The sequence below is a fragment of the Alligator mississippiensis genome, chromosome 12 (assembly GCF_030867095.1).
Source record: "Alligator mississippiensis isolate rAllMis1 chromosome 12, rAllMis1, whole genome shotgun sequence".
NCBI classification, from domain to species: Eukaryota; Metazoa; Chordata; order Crocodylia; family Alligatoridae; genus Alligator; species Alligator mississippiensis.
Window position 1 is genome coordinate 63,825,548 of NC_081835.1, and position 26,799 is coordinate 63,852,346.

The window sequence follows — 26,799 nt, forward strand, 5'->3', positions numbered from 1 at the left end:
GCTCTCTTTTCTTGGGCCGAATCTGCCGTTGAGATGCCGTCAGATACGCCTTCGAACGCAAGACGTTCCTCGTCAAGTCTTCATGGGAGCGGGGTTGTTTTAATGGCTAGATTACGGGGGGAGGGGGAAGTCTGGAGCAGGTTTCCAAGGGGGATCTGTTTCTCCGGAGCGACCCAGAGACCCCGCTCGGCTTTTACCAGGTCCCCATTTCCACCGCCCCAGGAGAGCAGCAGCGGGGCCAGCCCCTCTCCTGAAAGCCGGTCCTGGAAGGCGCGCGGCGGGATCGTGCAGTCTCGGTGCTCGATGGTCCCGTCCATTCAGAAGATGCTCCAGGGCAGACGACGGTGGGCGCTTTCCATCTCCCCTTATTTTTTTTTCATGCTGTTCCCTATTTTGGAGGTTTTTCCGGGCCGGGAAGCTCATGGGGCCTCAAATTTTTTTTTTTTTAACTTTAAAAAAAAATTTTGTTTTTTAACTTAAAAAAAAATGTTTTTGTGTTTTTGGTTAATTAAAAAAAAAAATGTTTAAGCAGAGGAGATGCAGCAGGACTGTGGCTGTATGAGGGCATGGGTCTCGTGTTCCTGCGTGGGTGAAGCCCAGTGGGACACCACCTGCCCGGCATCCCGCTCTAACGGCCCCCACTGCCCCGTTCGCCCCCTGCGCAGCCCTTTATATACCCGCCGGCCCCGCCCACAATCCCCCGGGGCCGGTTGCCTAGCGAGGGCCGGAGCCGGCCTTGCGCCTGCGCAGTGCAGCGCCGACGCCGCCCGCGCGAGAGCCGGGCCCGCTCCGCTCCGCTCTTCCGCCAGGCCCCGCCCCCCCCAGCGCGGGCAGGCGGCGGCTCCGTCCTCCCCGAGCGCCGCGCGGCGGGACCGGCCTGCGGGCCTCCGTGCGGGCGGGGCCGCGCCGTGCCGCGCCGCGCCGCGCCGGGCCCGGGGCATGCGGCGGCCGTAGCGCGCGCAAGGTGAGGCGAGGCGGCGGCGGGCCTGCAGGCCGCGGGGGGCGGGCCCGCGGCGCGGGGGAATCTTTTGGGGGCCTAAGGGCATCTGAGGGGTGCATGGGGGAGCCAGAGGGGATCTGGTAGGGGGATCTTGAAGGGATCTGGGGGGGGGATGGGGGGTCTTCAAGGGATCTTAGGGGGAATGGGGGGGTCTTGGGATCTGGGGGGGTCTAGAGGGGATCTCAGGTGGCAATGGGGGGTCTTGAGGGTGAATGTGGGGGCCTTGAATGGGTCTCTGGTGGGAACGGAGGGTCTTGAGGGGGAATGGGGAAGTCTTGAGGGGATCTAGGGGGGTCTTGAGGGTGAATAGGGGGGTCTTGGGATTAGGGGGATCTTGGGTGGGAGTGGGGGGGGTCTCGAGGGGATCAGGGGGGAATGGGGGGGTCTTGAGGGGATCTGGGGGTGTGCCTAGCCCCTGCCCAGCCAGAGGTGGGCGCAGCCCCCTGGTACCGGCCCACATTGTTGGGGCTGGCATCCAGCTGAGGAAGAAGGGTACGGCTCTGTTTGCAGGGAGGGATTGTCTCTCTCCCCCCCCACCCCGCCTTTCCTTCCCCACCTCCCTTCGTTTATTTATTTCCTGCCCCCACCGCCGGAGCAGTTTGCTTTCTCCCGAAACCGGGGGTGTAAAGACGGGGGGGCGGGGGGGGAATCAACACTGCACGCACGTTGCCGGCCGGCGTTGCAGCGGAGCGCGGCAGGCCTCCGAGGCTTTCCCCGTCGCGGTCTGGGCAGGCTGTGCTGGCAGGTGCGCCCCTGGGGCGCGGGAGCTGTGCAGGCCGCTCGTCTGCCCGGGATGATGCCGTTTATTTTATTTATTTTTTGAGACGGTGTGGGGGCGGGAGGGGGAGCCGTCGCCCGTGCGCGGCAGGGCCTGCTATCTTTTGTGTGTTGTTTCAGATGGTGGACGTGGAGGTTTGTGCCGGTGGAGAGAGCACCCGCAGAAAAATGGATGCCCTGACAGATAGTGCCGTGGAGATCATCCCTTCGGAGCTCTACGATTCCTCCAGAGCCAAAATAGCTGCTAATCTACAATGGATCTGTGCTAAAGCCTATGGAATAGGTAAGATCCTTTTCCGCCCGCAATTGTTCTCGTTTCTATTCTTGCCTTTTCTGTCTCCCCTGCTATCCCAGACGTAATTAAATTAGGCTGAAATCACCTTTGTTTTAAATAGAAGTAATGTGTCAAACCTGTTCCCTGGTCAGAGTCTGGTGCTGCCTAGTGTTTCTGACAGGAATAAAGCAAAGAATCTGAATAAATAGGTGTATGAGAGAGCCTCATTGTGAACAACACAGATGATAATTGTGACTGATGCGTACTTCTAAAGATCTAGTATCCTGATGTCTTTAGTGAAGAAGATTCTGCCCCACACATCTGTTGTGTTGCCGCTTGAAAACCTGGGGCCTGTGTAGGCCTCTGTGATTCCTTGTCTAGTCATCTTGGCAGGTTTCTGATGTGCTAGCTTCTGGTATATCTCATTAATTTGAATTTAAAATAAAATACTGTGGTTTGTGAGCTTGGTAGTAATAGTCAGCCTACAGTTTATTTTTCAAAGTAAGAAAATCTATTAATGAATTACAGCTGTATTTATCTGTATGCTAAAATACAGAAGTGGAGGTAGGATATAAGAGAAAGGGGTTCTTTTGTAAACTGTCTTTTGTCAGAAAGCATTACCATACAAATAGGGGGTTTTTTGATGGGGGAGGAGAGTATTGAGGCACTTTTGCAGTGTTTTCACAAGCATCTGCATTTTATTTATTTATTTATTTATTTTTACATTGCAGTGGATCTGTTTTCAGTTATTGTTGCTTGCTGCCTTTTGAGTGTCTATAGCTAGACTACATATCCAACATGATTGAATACTTATTTCTGTTTAACCAATAAAGTACAATAAAAATGTGCTTCTGTTTTGGAAAATTAGATAACCCTGTTAATCTAACTCTAATTTGCCAAATTCTTATATGCTTAGTGGATTAACACTAGCTTACTTTGTGACAGGGCTGAGCAGAGCAATCCATTCCTGCAGATAAATATTTTAGACTGTTTCAGCTGGGGTATTTAATAAGTATATCTGGTACTGCCAGTAATTTCTCTTATCTGCCTGTGGATAGTACCCACAAAAAGTAGAAAGAGGACTTTTGGTGTTGTAACCTGAGTGTAATTTTTCCTTTTTATCCTGGGTGTAAAGGTAAGGTATTTCATTTATGTGAGGTGTAAAGGGCAAAATAACAGCAGGGTGAGGCTTTGTATAAAAAAAAAAAAAAAACTATTGGACTCTGGGGTGTTAACATAATATAAATGTTGACTGTTGCTGTCACTGATAACTGGATAGTCATGAAGAATAAATGGGTGTTTTCCTGTATGAATACATTTCAACAGCTAGAATAGTTTATAATGTTTAATTAGGGCCTTTTTAGTGAGTGGAAATAAAGTGTGTTTTTTAAGTTGTGTAGGTTCCTTATTTATATTTTGGCTTTGCTTCAAAAGAGGGCTCTAATTCTGCACCAGAATTTGGGTAGAGGAAGTGATTGTCTTGCCTTTGCTTTCACATTGACCTCAGTGAGGTTCCCCATAAGCTCAGGGATCTGCTGGCATGCTTTTACCCTTCATCAGTTGGACAGATTTGTGGTATGCATAGTTGGGAGAGCTTACTTTAATAATATCGTTAATTGGCCTAAAACTTAGTAAAAATACCATTATTATTATTATTACTGTTTATTATTGGTTAACATTAATATAGCTTTACTGTTGATGGGAATGTTGGGATATGTTGTGTAGCAAAGTCTCCTGTTGCAGCAGGCAGTTTTTGCACTCTCTTGTTTTGGATGGCTTGGCTCACATGTAAATAACAGAATTAAATGCCAGCAGGAGCATTATATTCCCAGTGTCTCTCATTGTTACTGATGATTGAGTACAATAGGACTAGGAATAGGGCAGGACTAAGAACTTAGCTAGGACTCCAGTAGTGATTGTGCCCATGTTAATTCTGGTTAAATCCTGATGTATTGTATGGTATGTGTTTAAATTGTTTCTCATTTAACTAAGCTTTCTGTGTTTACCAAAAATAGTAGTTTATTTTCGTTTCATAAAAGAAATTGGGCCATGACAGATAATTTGCTTTGGCATTGAAGTCTTTCCTGGGGAAAGGGATGGATAATTTAAAGATGCACATCTCGAGTTTACTTAGCTCTGTCCACTGTCCTGGAGGGGAGAGTTTGGGCAGCCAAATTCCCTTCCTCCAGTACCCTGCATCTGAAATGATGGTTAAGGAGGGAACCTTCCTTTCTGTAGAGATAGGAGTTTGACTTATGTGCATGGTTGCTGCCTTGCTAGCTCTGCTCTGACAGTACATATCCTCAGCTGGATCCCGTAATAACTGCCCAGCAGAAATTTGTGAATAGAGCATGAAATGGTATGGTGGAGGGAAATGTTTACCCATTTTTCCTTCCCTCTGCAAGAAGTCAGGGAGTGGGCATGGTGCTTCAGATAAACTGCTCTGTACTCTTCTTATGTACTTAGCCATTGGGCACCTGTGTTGTTTAACTTTGTAGTACAACGTTGGTTCCCATTTTATGGCTGTTACTTGTATTGTAAAAAAAACCCCCAAAACCAACTGGTCATTTCCATATCATTTAAGTGCCTAAAGTGCTTGAGTTCATAAGAACTCCCTGAGCTCCCTTTCTGCTTGGTAACTTGTTCTACCATTGCAGGTACCTGTCTGGTAAAATTGACAAGGAGCCTTCAGTTTCAAGGCCTCTAGAGCAGTGGATCCCGACCTGCAAACTGCAGACTGGCATACTGCAGACTGGACAGAAGTGACCGGCATACTGCGGACCGGCAGCCAACCCTTTTTTATACTGAGTACTCAGTATAAAAAAGGGTTGGCTGCCGGTCCGCAGTGTGCCAGTCCTTCCCAGACTTCCCATCCAGCAGCCAGCCTTTTGCGGCCCAGTACTGGGCCATGGCCCATGGGTTGGGAACCTCTGCTCTATAGCAGCCTTTGCCAAGATGAGGTCCTGTTAATTCCCAGGGTGCTTTTAGAGGCATTTGGATCTCTGAGAAACAAGCTAAGAAACCTTAATGAGGTGTGGAAAGTTTAGTACAGCTGTTTTTGTAGTTACCAAGTGTTGTCTACCTTGAGTTTGGGTAAGTGAATAGATTTTTCAGGCCCAGGGCCTTGCACTTAAACGGAGTACACTGTTCACAAGAATGAACGACGAGAAGCCTTCTTTCAGCACCCCTAAAGGAAATCTTGTCTAGGCATAACGCGCTGGATCCGGGATGGAGTTTATTTGGTTTGAGTCTCTTTTTTATCAATAAACCATGCAATTTAAGCAGGAAAGGGTTCTGGTGAGAAGCATTTTGAAAATCATGCTTTCAGAGCCTAGGAGAACATATTTTGTCGACTCTTAGTGGGATTCAAGCTTCTTAGTTATTTAGGCCCTTCTGAAAATCTTACCTAAAACCTTTATAAGCAGCAGTGAGAGGTTTTAGTGGAAGCTGACAGATGACTGACAAGAGTACTGCTGTTCCAGGGTAGTAGAATGAGCCGTGTTTCCAAGTAGTAATAACAAGAGGACCACATATGGAAAAGTCACAATTGTTGCTTTGCCCAGCAGTAGGAAAAAATGGGTCTGATCTTTCGGTTTTCCCTTTAGGGCTCTGAATGACAGTAAAACTGACAAAACTGGTCAGTTTTCATTCTCTTGCCTCTTGGAGAAGCAGTGAACAGTCACGGAGGCATTTCAGCTTTCTGCAGATTTAGGAAGAAAATACCCCTCCAGTTTACATTTTGGAAAATTGTTTTAATTGCAGTTGAGATTCAGATTCTTAATTCTTTCAGCAGAAGTTAAGAATGCAGAAAAGTACAAAGGGTCTCATCTATGAAAGTTTACACGTACTCTGAACAAGTGTGTCTTTCAATACCTGGACTAAAGCAAATACTGTTGCCTCTGTCAGGTGGAAGAGCAGAGCAATAAAGGGACTTGGCTGCACATATTGCAGTCGAATGGATTGTGCATAAAGCTGGGAGTTAGATCTGGATTCTTAACTTGGTTTTGAAAGTTGCCTGCTGCTCCATGTCTTGGCGAGGGTCACTCGCAAGCCTTTGCTTTCCTGTCTGTAGGGCAGTTGTGATACCTGCGTGAAACATTGATCGTTACATAGAGGAAAGTGTTGCTACTAGTCTGTCAAAGATGGAATGAACTTTCTGCTTCTCAGCCCATGCCACGTCCACTAGATCATTAGATTTCAGATGTGTTCTCTTTTCTTCCTTTGGGAGAGAGGAATTTCATGATCGTTATTTTATTTATTCTACGTCTGCCACATTTGTGGGGTTCAGGTTTTTAGCTTGAGCAACAAACGCTGCAATTTTTCATATGTATTTTGTTTTGACAATAGGACTAGATGATTGTCCTATCCACCTCACTTGAAATTCTGGTAACAATTGCTGTCTCCCTGACTACAGGCAGTTTTTTTTCTTCTCATACAATAATACAGGATATGAAAAGCAAGTATCTGTAACATGATTATTAGAATAAGAACATCTCTAATTGGTCTGGAAACCAAGCTGAAATGGTTTCAGACCATTAGGTGGACAAAGCCTTAATTGGAGGGTATATAATTCATTTTCTGTCACACTTTAACATACCTGAAAGCATATCAATACAGCATCTACTTGAATGATTCTCTGCAAACGAATTAATTAAGAATGTTAGTTCAGACAGAGTTTTGCTCTGATTTTTGTTTCTGTACAGAGCCGGTTTTTTATGCTACCACAGCTCAAACCATTTTGCTGGTATCTACTTCTGTACTTCAGATAACAAGTCAGACTGTTCAAACTGCTGCATTTTTAGCTGGTATCCAGGTAACCACCCTGGCATTGATTTTTTTTTTTTTGTATGTGAAGTGGTAGAGAGAGACTTTTTTTTATCTTCAGCTGGGTGGAGGGAAGAGTCTTGGAAGATTTTAATATCAGACTGCTGTTGAATTTGAAGTTTTTTAAAAGCACTTGAGTAACTTAAGTCATATTAAAATTTATTTGCACTTTAGTACTGCTCAGTTTTGGAGAAAACAGCATTGCCTAACAAGTGAGGGACTCAAATAAACTACTTTTCTCATCAGAAATTATACCAATTTAATTTGAAGTGTTTCCTCTTGTATGAAAATAGGTGAGGGATCTCTGATAGACATATTGAAACAAGAGCACTTAAGATTCTGTGCTTTTCAGACTTTAATGTTAAAATAGAGCATTATCTCATTTTATCTCTCCATTTATCTGGCACAAGCTTAGGAAATACCAAGGATAGGGACATTTTCCTTGTAGGTAGGATTGTGGATTGTTTAGCAGTTGGCCAATGTAGTTTTGCAGGTAGGGAGCATTTTATGAGATTTACATAAAATCATTGTGTGAAGGAGATCCAGTCACCCCTTAGTTTTAATGTAGCGTAGTGCGTTGTTAGACAAAATAGTGTCTATGACAGAAAATGTAGAGCATGCCAGATAACACAGATTCCTTAGCTTGCCTCAGATTTGATTGCTGAGATTGCACGTAACTACTCTGCAGATCCTTTGAAGAAAATATTGTGGAAAATTTTGAAGATAAAAGTTTTCTGAACACCTCTACTTAACTACAAACAGTAGTTGTGAAGCTGGTGCTGACAAAACCTCATCACCAAAATGTTTGGAGGATTTACTGAATAGTTTTAGCATCCAAACCAAAAGATCTTCTGCAAGATCTTATACTTGCTTCTTGAGAAGTGACAGTTTCCTTGTGGACTTACTGTGATAGCGTATAGACTTTCTTTTAAACAAAAGACTACTAAATATTTATTTTAGTTTTGCATTGATGCAGGTTTGTTATGTACATGAGTTCAAGCAAGAATTTTTATAGCTGTAGCTTAGGGTTTTATAGCTGTAGCTTGGATTTAATGTTTGTGCTTTTCAGAGAAGTCCAAATGGCTTTCAGCCTTAAAAAAGATCATATGTGTAGGGAGACTTGGAAAGGGTGAACCAAACCACGCTGTGCTTGAATACTGTGTTTAGAGATAATGTTAACAAGTACTGAAGCAGCCTTTTTCAGGAAGAGCATTGCAGTGGGGAGTCTTGGTAAATGTGTATGACATATGAAAATTGCTGCTGATGGGCAGAGGAATGCTATAGTATAGAAAGTATCTTAAATTTTAAAATTCTTCACCCGTGTGTCACTTATCACTGTACCAGCTGGCTAACTACATTGATTACTTGCTCAGTTCTGCCTTTTAGCCTTGACCCACCTTTTGGAGGGCACAAAGACTTTCAAATCTCTACATATTTTGAGGGGATGGGGTGAGAGAAAAAGTGCTCTGGCTGTATTGGTCTGCCTAGTATATATGAAAATAATTGGCAATATAGATGTGAAAGATAGATTTGATAGATTATCTATCAGCATGGCTTCTACCCTAAAAGTGATATTTTCTGGATGAGGTAGCCAGCAAGACTAAGGAACAACCTAAATTCTGTGACAGTTTTGTGTCTGAGAAAGGCTTTTGTTGCCACAAGATTGGGACCAAATACATTACATGCAGTAGTGAAACAAGGAAAGTATGCAAGCCTTCCTAAACGTATGTCTGTAAACTTTATAGAATCCTTTCTGAATCACATATTTTGTCCTCCTCCTTCCTTCTCTTCTGTCTTTTTGAATCACCTTAGCTGTTACAGGTCCCCCCTCATATGGAGATAGTTGAATAACACCTACAAGAACAGTATAAAGTCAGTCTACGTTAAACACTAGTTCGTATTGTTACAAATATTGAGCATTCAGAGTTATGACAGCACTCAGAAATAGGCAGTGCAGAACTGAGGTTTTTTTTGGTTTGAGCCGAACTGGAGAACTCTGTATTACAAATGTCACAGTAGAAGTCGTAATACAGTCTTAACGATCACAGTTGCCAAACAAGTCCTGTAAAATGGTAGAAAACTTAAGAGCGTCACTGCGCCTCCAGTCTGCTTCCTACTGAAATTGGCCCTAAAAATCCCACTGACTTCAATGGGAGCAACTTCAAGTCTCTTTGGAATTAATGATGCTTAGTGTGGTATGCTCCTGTTTATTTCTTAAAACTGTGATAGTTCATAATGTTTCAACATTGTAATTCCTGGCCTTCTCATTAATAGGACATTTCGCCACCTTTCTTTTGGGTTATTGATAACCATTACATTAAAAAAACCCTCAAGAAAACCAGTTTGGACAAACATATTTGTAGAATGAATCTGGAAAGATTAGAAAAGAGCAATAAATATACCATGGTTTCTAGTGTTGACCTGCATATTGAATTTTTCCTACATTTACTCATGTGCTAATTGTTTAGACTAACATATAGTAATATTTTTGTATCAACTGCTTATCCTGCTGCCCATTTTAGATTGGGACAGGCTGTCTGTTAGCTTTTAACTTTTTTCCTAAAAAAGGGCCACTAAAAATCTTAGAGTGGCATTATGGAGAGATGCATAGCGAGTATAGACACTTGGAGGGGAAAAATGTAGCTAAGACACATTGCTGTCGAGTTCTGTGGGTTCATTCCTGTTGAAGTCAGTGGGAGTGTCCCCACTGGACAAGTTGCAGAACTGAATCCTAATTTTAATGTTCTTGAGGATTCACCAAGTTTACTCCCAGCTGTTAATTACTGTCCGCGTGTGAACTTCACGTAACTCCCCAAACTGCCTTTTCCGAGCGGTTAATTCTGACTAGACAGTCCAAACCCATTCATGATTTTTGGTTGCGTGCAATTTTGAAACTATTTTACTATTCTTTGTCTCTTAACCAAAGGTAGTATTCATTTCAGAATAGCTTTTTCTGTACTGCCCAACTTCTCAAGCAGTCCTTATATAAGATAATCTTGCTAAATACTTCTTTGTGTAAAAGCCTGTTTTACATAACTTGGCAGTCATACTTTACCCAAGGCAATAAGAAATTTTGCTTTGCAGTGTGCTGACATTGGGGTGGCAAAGAGCAACCAACCTGTTTCTTGAGGAGAGGGAGGAAGTAGAGGGCTGAGTGGCTCAGATATTGCTGCTGCGTTTTTTGAGGGTTTTTAAAAACCCTTTTTGTCAAGGGCCAAAGAGGCAAGCATCAGGGCTGCAAAAAGGTATTTTAAAGGGAGCATCGAGTTCTGCTTTTTATTTCATCAAGATTATATGAAGTCGTGGGCAGGGGAGAAAATGATGGCGAATGTGAGAGATGGCTATTGTAGAAGAGAAGCAGTGGATATTGAGTATGTGTGTTTTGAAAGGAGGGAGAAAGGAGAGAAGATGTAGGGAGGAGAGAAGACAATATAAAGGAAAGGAGTCAAAAGTAATATAAGGGGAGAGGAATGGGGAAGGAAAAGCAGCAAGAGAATCTGACTGTCATGCTAGCAAAGATGCATCATCATAACTTGATTGAAAAGAAAACCTGATTCATATATAGGTAGGGAAGGGATGCAGCCCCAAAAGTTAGAGTGTACCCTCTATTCTTCAAATATAAAATTGACATTGTTACAATCAAATAGAGCACACGACTCTTTTATGATAAGCTGTTGGAACTTGCAGGGAGCCACACCTGTGTGGTAGAGGCCCTGCTCAGGAAGATGCTTTTCATCCCAGCTAGCAGGCGTTGTCCCAAACTTAGATGATAATCAGCCTTTTTTTTCCCAAGCCCTCAGTACACCGTTGCCCTCATTGCACGGGGTGACAAGTCTGCAAACTGCCACATCGGGACTGAACTTTTGATTATAGATGGCCAGGTAGTCTAGAAAACAAAGATATTTTAAGATCTAATAGCTGGAAACTTAAATTAGAAATCAGGTGGACATTTTTTTATGGTGAATGTAATCCACCATTGGAACCATTTAGCAAGGATTCTCCATCACTGAATATTTAGAATAACATCCAGTCTTGTTTGAACTATAGCATGATTTCTTCAATCAGGAATTAGTGCAAGGAAGTCCTGCAGCCTGTGGAAGTTGGAATAAATAATTACAGTAGTTGTTATAATATATGACACCTGCTAGTTCAGTGCAGGCAACCTGGCTTCCCCCACTGTGCGCAGCATGGGCACACCAGCTTCCTTGTTGCACGCACCACAGAGACAGCCCCCTCCTGCCGCTGCATACAGCCCGGGCACCCCAGATCCATCCTGCCACACACGCAACATGAGTAGTCCAGCACAGTACAGGCATCCCAGCCCCCTCCCACTGTGCTGCCCTGCCCACAGGAGTGAGGGCAGGTAGTAGAAGCTGTAGAGGGAGGGGAAGCTTAGAAATCCCCAGTTGCTACTGCATCAGTCGTACTGAAGGAAGTGGCAGCTAGGCAGGAGCCCAGGGGCTTCATGTTAGCCCTTTACAGGCTGTATGCACCCTGCAAGCCACCAGCTGGACAGCCCTCTTCTAGCTAATCTTGGTAGGTTTGTGAACTCTTTGGGTTGGAGACCTTGCTTTTCTTTTTCTCTAGTACAGCAGTTCCCAATGTGTGGTATGGGTACCACTGGTGGTATGCAGACAACCTGTCAGTGGTACGCATTAACAAATTTATTATAATTACTTTATATGACAAAAATTTGCTGGTGGTACTGAAGGCTGAACTGAAAAATTTGCTGGTGGTACTTAAGGTTGTATCATTTTAAATTGGTGGTGCGGAATCTGTCAGAGTTTGGGAACCTCTGCTCTAGTAATTTTAATATTTCTGTATATGTACGTGCAGTCATTGCGTCACCACCATAACACTTGTCAGGATTTTTGATAACTTCTGTGTTTTTGCTTCTTCCTCTGTTCAGTTTGTTTGGCTTCCTTTGCCATTGAATACTGGACACCAAATGAAAGTCCCGAGGGAGTGGCAGAACAGTGCCTTTTTGTTTGGCAGTAGCTGTTGTGGTTGGACTTCGATGTGGGTCATGTTCATACTCCGCTCCTCTGACTTCTTTGCAGAAGCTTTACTGGAGCTGGATAAATATAGATTTAGAAACAGAAGTGTCTAGTCTGTTCTCATTTTTGCTTTTTAAAATTGCATTTGGTACCTCCTAAATTCCCAGATCTGTAGACTCTTCATTCAGGTGGTGATGCTGACAAATTGAAAGCTGGTGAGTTTCATAGAGAAATAAAAAGTAGTTTCAGTTACTATACTTGATCTGGAGCGCTTTATCATTCTTTGTGGATTTAGAATCACATTTTAGTCTTGGTGACCTTTGTCTCTTCTCTTGCCACATTGAAAATTAAAAATGTAGAACCTTTTTCTGATGCGCTACACTTGAGAATGCTGACACCTGATGCATACGCATATGCACCATCAACAACTGAACTGAATTTTTGCTTTTGAGTCATTTGAGGCGCTGTTTGTGACACAACAAGGACCCCAGCCTAGGTGAAGTCTGCAGGTGCTGTTGCAATAGAAATAAAGTAGTCAGTATTTTTAGATTTTCTTTTAGCTGATCCTTTAAATGGTTGCAGGCACTGGAAAAGGACCTAAAATCAGGAGGACTTGGGTGAATTAAATCATGTTGTTCATATCCATGAATCATTTTAGTAAATGTTAAAGGGATTGATGTTTGTAATGCATCACAGTGGTTAAATCATGTAACCTATTGTAGGTTTTGATGTTCTGGGGGAGGAAGAAAACTAGGAAATACAGCAAGATTTTTCCAGAAGCTGTTAATCATTGTTAAATTGACTTATGACTTAGTCGCATTAAAATACGAGCCTGATCAGTATTGACAGGGCTGAATATAATTTAAATGATTACATCCATTAACTTCTCATAAAGCGTTTAACCTGCAAGCATATTGAGAGAGATTATTTTTCATAGTGCAGATGGGGTTTCATTATCTCTGTCCCTTTACCTCTGCTCTCTTTGTGCGGTCCATGTAGCAGAATATTAAGCCTCGCATAAGGGGAAATAGTGGTGATAATTCTGATAGAATTATAAAATCATTTCTACTGGGTGCATCTACACGTTCATTAACGCGCCTTTGCTACTGCGCATTAAATTTAGTAACTCTAATATGAGGTACTAGATAAAGGCACAATAGCTGTGCTAATGCACAGTAACAAAGGTGAATATTTTTTTTGTGATACTTAATGTGTGCAGTCTAATTCTACTATGTATTAGCATGGTTTTTGCCACGACCCTCTAATGCTCAGTAGAACAGTCCTCTGCATTAAGTCATCTCATGTAGACGTGCCCACTGTGAACTAAAGGGTGAATGTTAGACAGATGCTTGAATCAAAAACATATTACTATACAGTTGGCTGTCTTTGGGAACTTGATGAAAAAATGCGTCTCAAGGTATTTGGGGAGAGGAAGGGGAACAAAAGGACTTGTAACACTGCAGTGCAACTGGATGGGAAACTTCTTACTGTGGGAATTTTCTAGCCTTTGACTTCTTAAATACTCATCTGTGGTAGAACTCTGATAAGGAAATTTATACTTTCTACTTTTTCAGGAGTCATGCTATTAAATCACCTGCCAGTGTGTTAGTGCAAGGCCTCTTTTACATCATGAATTCACAATTTAGTTTCATGGCGTTTCCCTCCCATCCATTCCTGATGGCACAGGCTAACTATTTCTTTTCTTCATAAAATGTCCCTGTGGAAACCATGGAAATCGTTAAACTAATGTCAGGAAGGTATTAGCAACAAGAAGAGCTAACACTATTTGAGCTTAATTCTCTGGAGTTTGAGAAGAACTGGTTTACCACATTTTTATTTCAGGAGTGGATATGAAATGCAGTTATGTTTGAACTGTTGTATACTTGTAGCACAAATACTTCAATGGTTGTTTTTTTTTAATGTCATACGTTATTCGCCCTGAACAAATTGTCTCAGAATAGCTTATAACTTACTATAAAGGGATAGATGCTACTGTTAGGACTTTTTTGGCAATTTAGTTATTTAAAAGAAATTGCAAAGCTGAATAAATAAAATCATGTAACAAATTACAATAATTCTATCAATGCATAGTGTGTGTTTGTGGGTGTATTTAAAATGCACTGTTAAAATGAACATGGTCATTGTTAAATGAACATGGTTAAACATGGTCACTGTTAAAATGAACATGGTTAAAATGAAAAAGTCTTCAGAGGGAGTAAAATAACCTGGAAAGGAAATCTACATTTAAAAATCATGAAACGCTGGACTTTACAAGAAGTATTGAGTTGGATACCAACACAGGGGCCGGAGACTATCATTGTTACTGCCAAGCTATGGAAAACTATTAGCATCTATCTGATAATTAGATTTATAGGTAAAATTGTCTAAAATGAAATACATAATGATGTAAATTATTGGTTTTATATTACCACAGTAACAGCACAGAGGTTGTGTATAAATTAGAACTGTTATCTTGTTTTCAGCTATTTTATGACCACTTGAAGTCACCATTGGTGGCAGAAGTTTTGATATAGGTAGGACTTGAGATGGCCGGGATGATTTTAAGCATACTGTGCTACAATGTAGACCTGCATCGACAAAATGGACAGAATATTGGTCAGTGGTGCTTTGTCTCCCCGTGTATGTAGCAAAGGAGAGAAAAAACCATGCATCTGACAAAGCCAAGATCTTCCACATTTGTGATTTGAAAAGTGGGAAAGTGGTTGTTCTTGGGATACCATGTTTACATTTTCGAAGACCTTAAAATATAAAATGTAGAACTTACATGTTGCTTCATGCTGATTGGATCATTTATTAGAAATCCAGATTGAATACTGTTTCTTCATATGCTTTTATATAAATGCTGAAAGAGCAGTAGCTGTCTTTGTTATCCAGACAGTCAAGGCAAATAAGGTACCAAATGGAGATGAATCAATTTTATGAGCAACGTTAAAAGTAGCTGAAGGTTTTATCAGAGATGTCACATTTTCTTGATAACTGTTCCTGTTTCAACTTGACATCTCTTTCCCTTCGTAACACTTACACCCAAGCATAAATGTTTTGATTCTCTTTTTTTCCATGTGTGAATGTGCAGCCAAACGGTCTAAACAATGGAGCATGCTCTAACACAATTTAAAGTGGAAACATTTCATTCTAAGCATCTGTTTGTGGGTGCTGCTTGAATTAACTGATCATCTTACATTGAAACAGTGTGTTCTGTGCACCTGCTGTATGCGGCCCCCCGTAGTCTACATGTTTGGAATAGATTGTTTGCACTCACATTTTATTTAGCTTTTTAAGGGTAAACGTTTCAGTACTAGTCACTATATATGTAACATTTTATTTCAGAGAGCTCCTTTAATCACAGAAGCACTGCATTGACCTCCCTTTGAAAGACAGCTAGAAATGTATTGTTTTTATTAAGGCAAACAAGGTTCCTTGGGTGAATTTGATATCTTTTATTAGACCAACCCAAATAGTTGGAGAAAAGTTATTAAGCAAGCTTTCGGGTTCAAAAACCCTTCGTCAGGCTAAGGAAGTTTCAGCAGTTGGAGTGTGCTCTTCCTTGTTTTTATTAAGTATTAGATGTATAGAAGGAGGGGAGGATAGCTGTCTGAACCTAATATACACTGTTGGGTGTCACTGAAAACCATTTGGATGTAAAACGCTTTGTATTTAATGCTTTAATTTTTTGGTTGCATTGCCTGACCTATGCCATCCAGTTAATTTTAATGTATAATATTATCTCTTTCATGTGTTGCTTTGAAGTATGAGGGTTTTGTTTGTCCTTACAGCTGACTCCACTATGCTGAAACCCTTTCTTTTTGTTTCAGATAATATCCCAGAAGAGCTGAAGGACCCATTTTACATAGACCAGTATGAGCAAGAACATATTAAGCCACCTGTCATCAAGCTGTTGTTGTCCAGCGAGCTGTACTGTCGTGTCTGTAGCCTCATCCTGAAAGGGGATCAGGTGGCTTCTCTGCAGGGACACCAGTCAGTGATTCAGGCTCTGTCTCGGAAAGGGATTTACGTCATGGAGAGTGATGATACACCTGTGTCTGAATCTGATCTTGGCTCTGCACCAATCAAAATGGTTAGCTTAATTAAATCCATCCCTATTTTTATAAAACCCGTGCTAGTTTTGGCTTGGGGGGGGGGGATAGATAATGAAGTAAAGAGCTTTCACTTCTAGGTCACTTGTCTCGGCAGTTTTTCATGGAAGCGCATGGTGAATAGAGAGAGAGTATTTAAAAGGATGATCGTTTAAGGTGTGTGAAACGCTGCGACTATTTTGTGTTTGCTTTTTTAGGGTTCTCATATGGCAATGATTGATGCTCTGATGATGGCATACACTGTAGAAATGATCAGCATTGAAAAGGTGGTTGCTAGTGTCAAACGGTTTTCTACGTTCAGTGCCTCAAAGGAACTACCCTATGATCTGGAGGATGCAATGGTGTTCTGGATTAATAAGGTAATTTTGACAGTTAGAATGGACAAGTAGTCACTTCTAAAAGTAATTGCTGATCAAATAAAAAGGCTTGATCATTGCTTTCTCCCCTTTTCCCTTTCCCTCTCGCTAAGGAATCAACATGTACATAGCTATTTCAAATAGGTTCTACATAAATTTTGGTACATATTTTGGAAGGAATTGTGTAATTATAGAAGTTACAGAGAATATTTCTTTAAAATAGTAGCTTTTGTTTTTGTCAAACTATGTCCAGACATTCCTGTGATTTCAGTGGGATGTCACGGGAACTCAGAATTTAATTGGAGTCCAAAATTGTATGTCAGTTTTGATGATTTACCCCTTTTATAAGTGAAAAATAGATTCAGGATTTTTCTTAGAAAATCCAGGACGTTGTCAGAGACTTCTCTGTATCTGGAATGGTGGGTAATGAAGATTGCTTATTCAGTTGCAAAATTTCTGAAAATTGAAATGCAGCTATATTTTAATCTTTTCTATTTTAGGTTAACCTTAAAATGAGAGAGATAACAGAGAAAGAGTTCAAATTAAAACAGCAATTAATGGAAAGCCCAGGTCACCAAAAGGTAAAAGATGATTAACTGCCTGGCTGCTGTATTTTGGATATTCTCCATTAAAACTGAAACCCTGCTATTGTTTTGGATATACATGCATTCAGCGCTACTCTTTATAAAATGAACGGGGGGGAGGTATTCTAGCCAGTGAAACTCACTCCCGTGAGATTCTTTGTATATAGTTTGTTTTGTGTTATCTTCATTATCCTTTCTTACTTTTAATCCCAGTAGTACCTTTTGACTTGCCACTAAATTATGATTTACAGTGAAATAACTTGTTCAAACTTTGAATGCTTTGTATAAGTGGGAGTTCAGTTTTAATAGAACAAAATGTACATCTTGTATTTTCAAGTCTTTCAGGCAGATTTCTTGCGCATATGCTAACTATACAATGGACATACCAGGGGTTTAATCCAACTCTAATAAGCATGCTCTAAGCATTCAAATGGTAATTTATGCATGCATTTCCCTCCCTTATCCCCTCACCCTCCTCAAATTTACGTCACAATGCACTGATGTTGCAAAAATATAGGACACTTTCATTACTGGAGAACATAAAATAGACTTTCCTCAAATATAAATTAATTTGATGCTGGTAGGAGCAAGCTGCGGCTTAAAGGTGTTTTAAAAAAGATGCATAATGCCCATCTTTCAAATTGGCACAATTCAGCAAAGACGCACAACCTGTGTAATTGTCACAAATATTTAAGTTTCATAAAACAGAAATGTGGGTTTTTATGTCCTTAGGTACAGAATGACCTACATGAATTATAAGGACTTGTGAGCGGTTATATGTTTATAAATGTGTGGTATTGAGGATGGTTAACTATATGGCTCACATTTTTTTTTAAATATTATTGTAACCTTTTAAAACCAATCTTTGGTTAAACTTCCTCTGATGTATGAAAGTGTTTATTGCTTTAGTGCATTCAAGTATTATTGCTTATATATAACTTGTTCTGCTGATGTTCCTTTCCTATTCCTACATTCCTTTCCTTGCTTTCCTGAGCAGTCTCCTTCCAAATGGTATTGGAAATTAGTACCTGTAAGTGAACTACTTTTACACCAGTTGTCATTCACAAAATCATGGCTTTTGAACTTCTTCGGTGTTTGCTTCCATTAAAACGCTGCTTAGAGAAGAACGCTGAAAGCCTTTCTGCTTTATGGTTTTTGGTCATCGAGTTTAGTCTCCATAACACAACTTTACATACTGTACATACAGCATAATCACTCAACAGCACTTCAGAACTTGTAATGTGAGAGGGAGGGATGGGAAGAGGCAGGACTACAGAAGTTCATGGTGTTTGGAAAGACTGCGTGTACTGTTTTTGTCCTCTGTAGGCAATTGATTACAACACTAAGGTGATATTCAAAGCTGGTCAGTTTAAATTTGATAGGCTGTTCATCTTTCAAGCTATATTTTAGATAATTTTTGCAGTAATCCGTTTGATAAATTCCTCGGGCTCTTACCTATAAAGCTGATTACAGCTTTGCTGTAATCAAATACTTAGCTAGGTAACAGAAGTTTTTGAGGCCTCCCTTCCCCCTCTCCCCCGTGCCCCTTTTTATGACTGCTTTTTATTTCATTTTTAAACATAGGAAAGATGGGACCCAATTACCTAATGGGCTGGGGTACAAGATGGGATGTTAACACTTGAGTTCTATGTAGTTATGACTAGCTGAACTGCACCCATGGTGAGTTTGTTCATTTAAAGCTAGTTTAGTGGGGAGAGAATTAAGATGTCAGTGCCCCAAAAGGGAGAGAACAAAGGTGGGGGTTTTAATCAAATTGAGCATGTGCTATAGAAACTTGCCTCTGACTGGGGTACCAAGTTGTACTTGGACTTTCTGAGGTTCAGTACTACTTCCAAATTTTAATTGGCCATGTCATCGCTTCCTCCTCTTTTGCTGGATTTGCCATATTGTTCTTTTTATACCTGGGAGGAGGAGTGGAACCATGGGCGTGGTTGTAAACTGGAAAGTGAACCAAATTTGGAAAGGGGGGAAGAAGATTAAATTAGCAGTCCCCAACTCTAGGCTTGTCACTCAAATCTTTTTGTTTGACCCAACTATATGGGTTGAATTGAACTGATTCAGTATTTCATATAAAGGAAGGAATTGCAGGGAGGCCCACGCATATGACTTGTCTGACTGCTCTAAAGGAGCCTGTCGGTGGTCAAAAACTTACTTCTGATCTTTCTTTGTATCCTTGTTACTGCCTAAAGGCAACAGTTGAGATTCGACTGATATGCATGGTACAAATGCTTACCCAAAAGAGTGTACAATTTAAACTAGTAAGACAGCCTCTGAGCGGAGGGAGGAACAGGAGGAGAGTGGAAGTGAGTTGCCCAAAGGCAGTGACAGGCAAGAAATAGAATCAAGGTCCCAGGCCGTGGCCTTCACTGATTGTGTTGGTTTACTACCAACCTGGACCGTGCTGCCTTCTGATTTTTTTTTTTTTCCCCCTCTGTATCACTCACTTTTGTTGCTTTAGTCGTTTGGTGTCAGCCAGATTTCTCCAATCTTGTCAAAGGCACTTATTCTTGCTGAGAACAAAATCACCGTCGTTCAGCATTTAGAAAGTACCTTCCTTTTTAGTAGACTGCACAGATTGGCGCCCCTATAACTCAAAATTTATGAATGCATCTTAAATTTATAAAGCCATTTTCCACTGTAGATTGAAAGTCTGAAGTTTAAGCACAAAAGACAGGTGTTTAGCAGAAAAATTAATTGAAAAATAGGGATTTAAATGGAATGGGTCTTAAACCTTTTTGGTGAATGCAACTTTTTTTTCATTCCAGTAAAGGAAGCAGGAAGTCCACAGCTGTAATCCTCAGGATTGGCTAATGATTGGCTTAAATTTCATTTAAACTTCGGTTGGCACTACATTTAAAATGAGTATAAATATTTTTCCTTTTTAATAATCTTAGGTTTAAAGAGAAGTCTTTGAAGTTCATCTTTAAACCGCTTAATTCTACTAAATGTGTAAATACTTTTTTAAACTAACCAGATCACCTTAGTATAGATGCTCATTCTTTTGTTGCAGCAATCATTTTCAGTGCACAGTGGATGATAACGCATTTTATTTGGTTCATGACTTTGAATAATCATCGTTGTGTATCTTACTATTTCTTTCTGTAAAAGCCTGATCTGATGCATGCCATATCACACTGCATGCTGGAACCAGTGGAATATGCTCGTGTGGTACAGTATGATCACATTACATTACATGTTTAAGGAGTGATCCAGGCTGGGGGAGAAGCTCAGTCTGCACCTAATGAAAATATACACCCAACAATTTAAGATGGCAAATTCAAACAGCAGATTTGCTACAGTGTAGCAAATGTTTACCTCTTCATAAACAGACATATTTTTTCTTACAGAGCCACTTATTTTTAGTTTAAAATAAAATATGCAAATTTGGAAAGCATAATTTGAAATCAACTATATGATAGTTGATTTCTTATATTCTGCTTTGTTACTGAATGACTTTTGTTGAGTTGGACAGAATTTTTCTCAGCCTGTGCCATTCTTAAATTATATGCTTGTGTGTGTGTATGTAGAGACAGACAACTTTTCTGAGCTGCCTTACTAATTGTGTTAGTATCCTCTAGAACGTATCTGTAAAAACAAGTAGTTTTTTAAAATAAATGCATTATCTATGTATTTTCAGTAGAATAAAGCTGTGTATTAGAGCAAATTACAGGATTAGATAAATAGCTTCTCAAATGCTGGTTGATGTTTATGCACTAAATGTATGACTATAGGCTTATTTTCCCATTCTGAAAGTTAATTCTGCTAGGCTCCATAGTGTGTGTTCATTTGTGCTGTCACTCCATCCTGTAGTTAAAACCTCAAAAACAAATTCCTAAACTGCTGAGGCATCCTGCTAATTTAGCATGTATTTTATTTAAATTATTTCAAGTTAATCTTAATTTCCTTTGAAAAACAAGCCATTCCTAATGGTTTGTTCCCCCTTTTTAGTTGGACTTTTTTCAAAATTACCTGCTACTTTCTAAATTCTTTAGGGTAGGATTCTGAGGAATGCTCAGTGTTGCCTGAACTTTTTGCATGATGAAGTCCCTGGGAATATGTCACTGAAAGCAGTGGCCTAAATTTCTTAATTTGTTTTTCTGCTATGCAAAATTATAGTTTATATTGGTGATGCTGCATGGGGTGTCCTGTCTCAACTTCAAGCGAAGTTTGACTTAGCTGCTTGTGTACATATTAAGAAAGATTTGGTTTGAGAGTAGGTAACAAATAGGAGGCTGATACCCTAACCATGATGAAGCTTCTTGTCTGCTGTTCAAATGTGAAGTGGTTTGGGCTTAATGTTCATCTTTTGGATTCGATATTTTGCATTTGTGTCTCTAAATGGAGGACTTATGACCTTACTTTCACAACAAAAAGCTGTTGTACAGGTGCAGTTTGGTTTGGGCAGCATGAATTGCTTTCAAAAGTTAGGGGTAAATTTTTAAAAAGGAAGAGTGGTGCTCTTTAAATTTGACTTTTGCTGAGAAGAGAGAATTAACTCAAATTAACAGCTTAAAGATGCGCTATAGGGAATTTGAGTACTTATGAAAGCATAGCAGTTCTTATTAGCATAACGCAACTGCTTGTCTTTATTTAGGTTCGTTATCGTCGAGATCATCCTTCAAACAGGCAATTACCGTACTTCCCTATGCTTGAAGATCTCATGAAGGATGGCAGTGATGGTGCAGCTCTTCTAGCTGTCATACACTACTATTGTCCAGAACAAATGAAGCTAGATGGTATGGGAAGATTCTTTTAAAAGAGTATTTCACTTTGAAAAAATTCAGTTAGAAACATACAGTCAGATAATAGATATATATCTATCTCTATAGAGATATATCAATATAGAGATAGATATAGATGTATAGATAAATAAGCATATGGTCTCATAGATATAGATAGATCTATCTATAGATAGATATATATAGTTCATAACTTGTTATGGTATTTATGTTAAGTGCTGTATAGCATAATCTAGTAAATAATCCATACTGTTGCAAATTAGCTTCAAGAAATAACTTGTTAATATAATCCGTAACTTGTATTCCAAAAAAGAGCCTCCTTTTGGTACATGACTTGGTTTCGCAAATGCTTTTTCATGAGTAACTAAATTTATCCTATATTTTATAATCTCAGCAATTCATCTTTATTTTGTTTCGTAAATCCAGGAATAATTTTTTTCCCTTTTTTAGAGCATAATAACAATAAAATAAATTGGGGTCATATTCCATCTTAGGAAAAGATGTAGATGTACAACAGCTGTCAGTTGATATCTTCAACATTTTTGCTTTCCATAGACGTACATTACGACATAAAATGCAAGGTAGCAGAGAACCGTGCTTTATTTTCATAATATGTTTAATAATTTCTTGTCATTTGAACTGTTCTTCAAGATGTAGTGTCAGTTTGATCCCTGTTTTAATAAATGTATTTTAAGAAAAAAGAGGTATATTTTAAATAGATTATGTCATGGAAGTATCAAGCATTTACAAACATGTCATAAAATGCGAGAGCCTGCCAATATACCGTATCAAATGTTATTGAATCCTAAATTTGTTTTTGGAAGAAAAATAATGATGTAAAAAGGACAGGTGTTTTTATGTAATTTTGATAGTATACAAACATATTAATGCAGTTATTCAAGTTTAGCCGTTTGTAAAGTGTGATAGACTGGATGGTGATGCAATCATCTGGCATTCAAAGCTATAGTATTTAAATGTTGCTTTTTTTAAAAAGCTCAGAGGGGTTGTGGCATTTTATAATGGAAATAACCTTTTCTTTTTTCTCTTCAAATTAAGGCTGTTGCTCTGGAAGTGTTTTGTTATGTCTATGTGTATTTTGCTTCCATTATTTTAGATTTTGTCTGTCATTTCCAAGATCCTGTTTAGATCAGAGGTCAAACTGAATACAAAATCATTGGTATTTTGTCTATGATTTTTAGCCTTCCTTTTACTTTACCTTCACACCGAGTTGTTTCTTTTTGATGACTAGCTTCAATTTAGCATCAATTTATGTGTCTTTCTTAGGATTCTTCAGGTTTTTGTGCTGGAAATCCTTGTTTCTCCTTTCTTTTTAACAGGGTTCGAACAGCCATAATGCTGATACAGGGATAGTTTCAAGGTCTGTTCAGCTGCAGATAGATAAATATCTATGTTGACCCAAAGGTGTTCTGTCAAAAAAATGCAAGTGGTCTTCTGACCCAGGGTCTCTTATAACCCTACTATTAGTCTGGGATTTCATTTCTTCCATACTTATCATTTACAGTAGTTGTGAAATACATTGTGATCCTTTATTTAATTCATTCATTTTTTGTCTCCCTCCAGATATCTGTTTGAAGGAGGTAACCTCAATTGCAGACAGCCTCTATAATATTCAGCTTCTGAAAGAATTCTCAAACGAATATCTAAATAAATGTTTTTACCTCACATTAGAGGACATGCTATATGCTCCTTTAGTTCTAAAGGTGAGACATCCGGTTGAATTAATCCTTTTTATACAAAATACAGAGAAGCCATTAGTGTGAATAGTGATGTGTTTTTTTGGTTTTTGTTTTCTTAGCCCAATGTCATGGTTTTCATTGCGGAACTATTCTGGTGGTTTGAGAACGTCAAGCCAGACTTCGTACAGCCCAGGGATATCCAAGAAATAAAAGACGGTGAGATTCTTTAACTTTAGGTTGATATTAGTGTTTGAGCTGGGGAGGGGTGTGGGAGATGTTTACTAATACAGTAAAAGCAGTGTTAACCAGCACTTTACTAACGGGAATACTTTATTAACTGGGATTTCCAATATCCCCCAATACAAATCCTCACTTTAGCAACCAGAATCTTTGCCGAGTCTATCTGACTTGCACACGCACATGAAGTATTTGCACTACAAGTATGCCACTGTCTTCTGTATAACACTCAAGTAACCGTAATGTATAGATAACCAGCACCCCCTTTACCCCACTCATGCCAGATAACAAAGCTTTTACTATATAGAAACTGTAATGAAATGGCTTATTTCGCAGAACTTTTCCTCTTCTGTTTGGTTTCCTTCCAGTGATTGTTTTTCCTTTTGATATATATGAAGGAAAAAAATGCTCCTTGATCAAGCTGTGGTTTGAAATATATGTATTTGTATAATTTGCCTTCTAACAGCTTCAGAATCTTTAAAAAAACAGATACCTTTTAAACTCCTGACACTTTCCATGGGAAGAGGTGCTAAATTGGTGGTTCATTCATACTGCTTTAGAAGTTCATTTTCAAACTTGGTAAAAGAAAAAAGAATTGATAGGTAGGAAAAGACCTCCTCAGTTATTTTGTCCCATCTCCTGCTACTGCAAACATCTGCATTGTAACTTCTGTTTTATAAACTACTAAAACTCTTATCTTAAACCTAGAATTTTTTTTCGTTCCACTGTTTTTATTGGAAAGCTCTTCCAGAATCTCACAGCTCTGATGTTTAGAAACCTTCTAATTTCCAGCCTAAATTTAGTTGTGGCCAGTTTTATATCCGTGTATCTTGTGCCAGCATTATCTTTTGCCATAACTAGTTTTTCATCCCTCCTCTTGCATTTCCCTCATATAAAGAGCAGTTGTACCCCCTCTCAGCCTTTGTTTTGCTAAGCTAATCAAGCCAAACCCTCCTGTAAGATAAGCTGTCCATTCTCTTGATCATCTGTTAGCCCTGCTCTGCATCTATTCATGACAAATTAATTCCAAGTAGAGCATGGGTGACCAGTCTTGTATGCCATGTTCCAGATGAGGTCTCGTGAGTTCCCTGTACAGTGACATTAAAATACTTCTATCTTTGCTGGAAATAACTTGAGTGATGCATCTAAAAATTTGCCTTTTTCATCACTGTATCATGCTCATCACTCTTGCTCAGCCGTCCTGTAATCAGCTAATACACCCTGGTCTTCTTCCAGCTCAGTCTTATTTCTAATGAATGAGGTTCCAGCATGTAGCATAAATTCCTGATGGCCCCTAGGTGTGTGACTTCAGCTTTGAGTTACACCCTTTCCTATTACTATTATTCCCACCCATACTCACAAATCTCTAGTTTGAGCAAAATGATGCTCTAACTCACGGTAGCTGGTCTGTCATAAGGTTTGGGCTGCAGCTTGAGCTTGAGTACACCTGCTGTTTTTAAGCACAGTGCATCAGCTGCTAATCAAATCGCACTGTACAGCTTGTGTTGAGTGTTTCCAACTGCTCCCAAGTTAAGCTGGGTAACTTGTACTGAAGACGTGATGAAAAATGTATACAGAAATAAGTGAAAATAGTGACTTTTTTAGATAAATGAATAGAAGTAGAAGCACTAATCCTCTTCTGGCTGAATCTGTTGAAATTGATACCACTTTTCTCAGACATCTTATATCAGTTTAAAATTTAGAATGGCTGCTTTACTTTTGAGACTCAGAATGGTGTGAAAAATACATTGGGTAACTTGAATATTTCTGCTTCAGAAGGCTTGGATTCAACTATAGCATGCATTTCAGGTGCACTTAGATTATTTCATCCATAAATTGTTAGCGTTGATTAAAATGCCACTATTTTAGTTTGGCCTAGCTTGTCTGATTTCCCTCCCCCCACCCCGCCCCCTACAATTCCCTATCATGTCCTCAGGATTTTTGCATCTTAGTTTAAAAGTTAAGGTTATCCTGTATTTTGAGTAACTCTTTTCTGTATAAGTTACAAAACCTAATGTGAAATTTGAAGTAGAAGTTTTAACTCTGAGCACCTGCCTTCAGGCTAGAAAGATCTTGTGCTAGTCTGGTGTACTTTTATAGGAATCCTTTTTGGTAACATTATATAAATGTGTGTGCAGCTAAAACGGTATTGCAGCAGAAGAGCAGTCGTCCTCCTGTTCCTATTTCCAACGCAACCAAACGAAGTTTCATGGCTAGTCCAGCTAATACCAATTCAGCAGACCTGCAGCCTTCAATTCAGCTACCCCCAGAAGCTTGCAACAGGTATTACCTGCACCCTGAAGAAGCTGAATATCTGTAAGTCTGTCTCTATATCCATTATCTTGCTTGCATTTCCACTTGCATAATCTAGGAATGTCTGCTGTTCCCAAATTATCTGGTTTTGTTACAATAAATGCGAGATGAAGCTTCTTTCACCCAGTTTCTAAAATGTGCCCAATTCTCAAGTTTGAGGAAAGTGGTGTGTATCATATCTTTGCCATGAATGAATAATCTAATGTTGTTAGCACTGTCCTATAGCCAGGGCCGTCTCTGGCAGTGTGAATCAGGGTGACTGCCCCGGGCCTCATGCTTTGGGGGGCCCTGCAGAGCCAGGCTGGCTTTGTGTCCAGCTGCTCGCCACCTTCTTCCTCCCCCGCTGCTGCTGCCGTCACCGCTGCCACGTCTGGGCCCCACACAGGCTGATCTGCCCCGGGCCCCGCACCCTGCTACAGTCGTCTCTGCCTATAGCAGAAATTAGATTCATTTTATTCAATTGAGAAGTTAGAGTACTGAAAACCATTCTGCAATGGGAGAGTTACCATATCATATAAAGGACAGCAGAAAAAACCAAAAAAAAATCCCCAAAGTCAAGTCAGTCCACTGCATAGACAGCAGAAGTGAGAGAATTTTGGACAGTGAGCCTACCTACTAGGCTTGAACTCTTACTTCCCATTGCTGATAAAATTTGGAAGTGTGTTCTGCTAACCCCAGATGCGGCGGGACAGGCAATGGCCCAAAGAGGCAAAGATGCCTGTTCAGGCTGCTCAGTTATCCGGCCTATTTTGTTATCCGGCACCCTCCATTCCCCGTGGGTGCCGGATAACACAGCTTTTACTGTACTGGAAACTCTGGGATCAAGAAGCCTTTGTCATCAACAGTTGCAGTATACATAGTTGTT

General features: G+C 40.1%; 1 protein-coding gene across 2 annotated transcripts in view; it reads left to right on the forward strand.

Annotated features, from left to right (window-relative positions):
• The first annotated feature begins 836 nt into the window (after positions 1 to 836).
• Positions 837 to 26,799, forward strand: part of CAMSAP1 (calmodulin regulated spectrin associated protein 1) — a 43,700-nt gene continuing 17,737 nt past the window's right edge. The window contains exons 1-9 of one of the 2 annotated variants that reach the window (XM_059715697.1): positions 837 to 964; positions 1,898 to 2,060; positions 15,706 to 15,968; positions 16,185 to 16,346; positions 16,844 to 16,924; positions 21,543 to 21,684; positions 23,269 to 23,408; positions 23,504 to 23,600; positions 25,760 to 25,937. In XM_059715697.1, coding sequence (XP_059571680.1) covers positions 1,898 to 2,060; positions 15,706 to 15,968; positions 16,185 to 16,346; positions 16,844 to 16,924; positions 21,543 to 21,684; positions 23,269 to 23,408; positions 23,504 to 23,600; positions 25,760 to 25,937 — 1,226 coding nt within the window. In that variant the 5' untranslated portion in view covers positions 837 to 964. Of the gene's footprint in view, positions 965 to 1,897; positions 2,061 to 15,705; positions 15,969 to 16,184; positions 16,347 to 16,843; positions 16,925 to 16,951; positions 17,958 to 21,542; positions 21,685 to 23,268; positions 23,409 to 23,503; positions 23,601 to 25,759; positions 25,938 to 26,799 lie in introns of those variants that run through there. The other variant, XM_019475629.2, reaches the window with a different exon arrangement.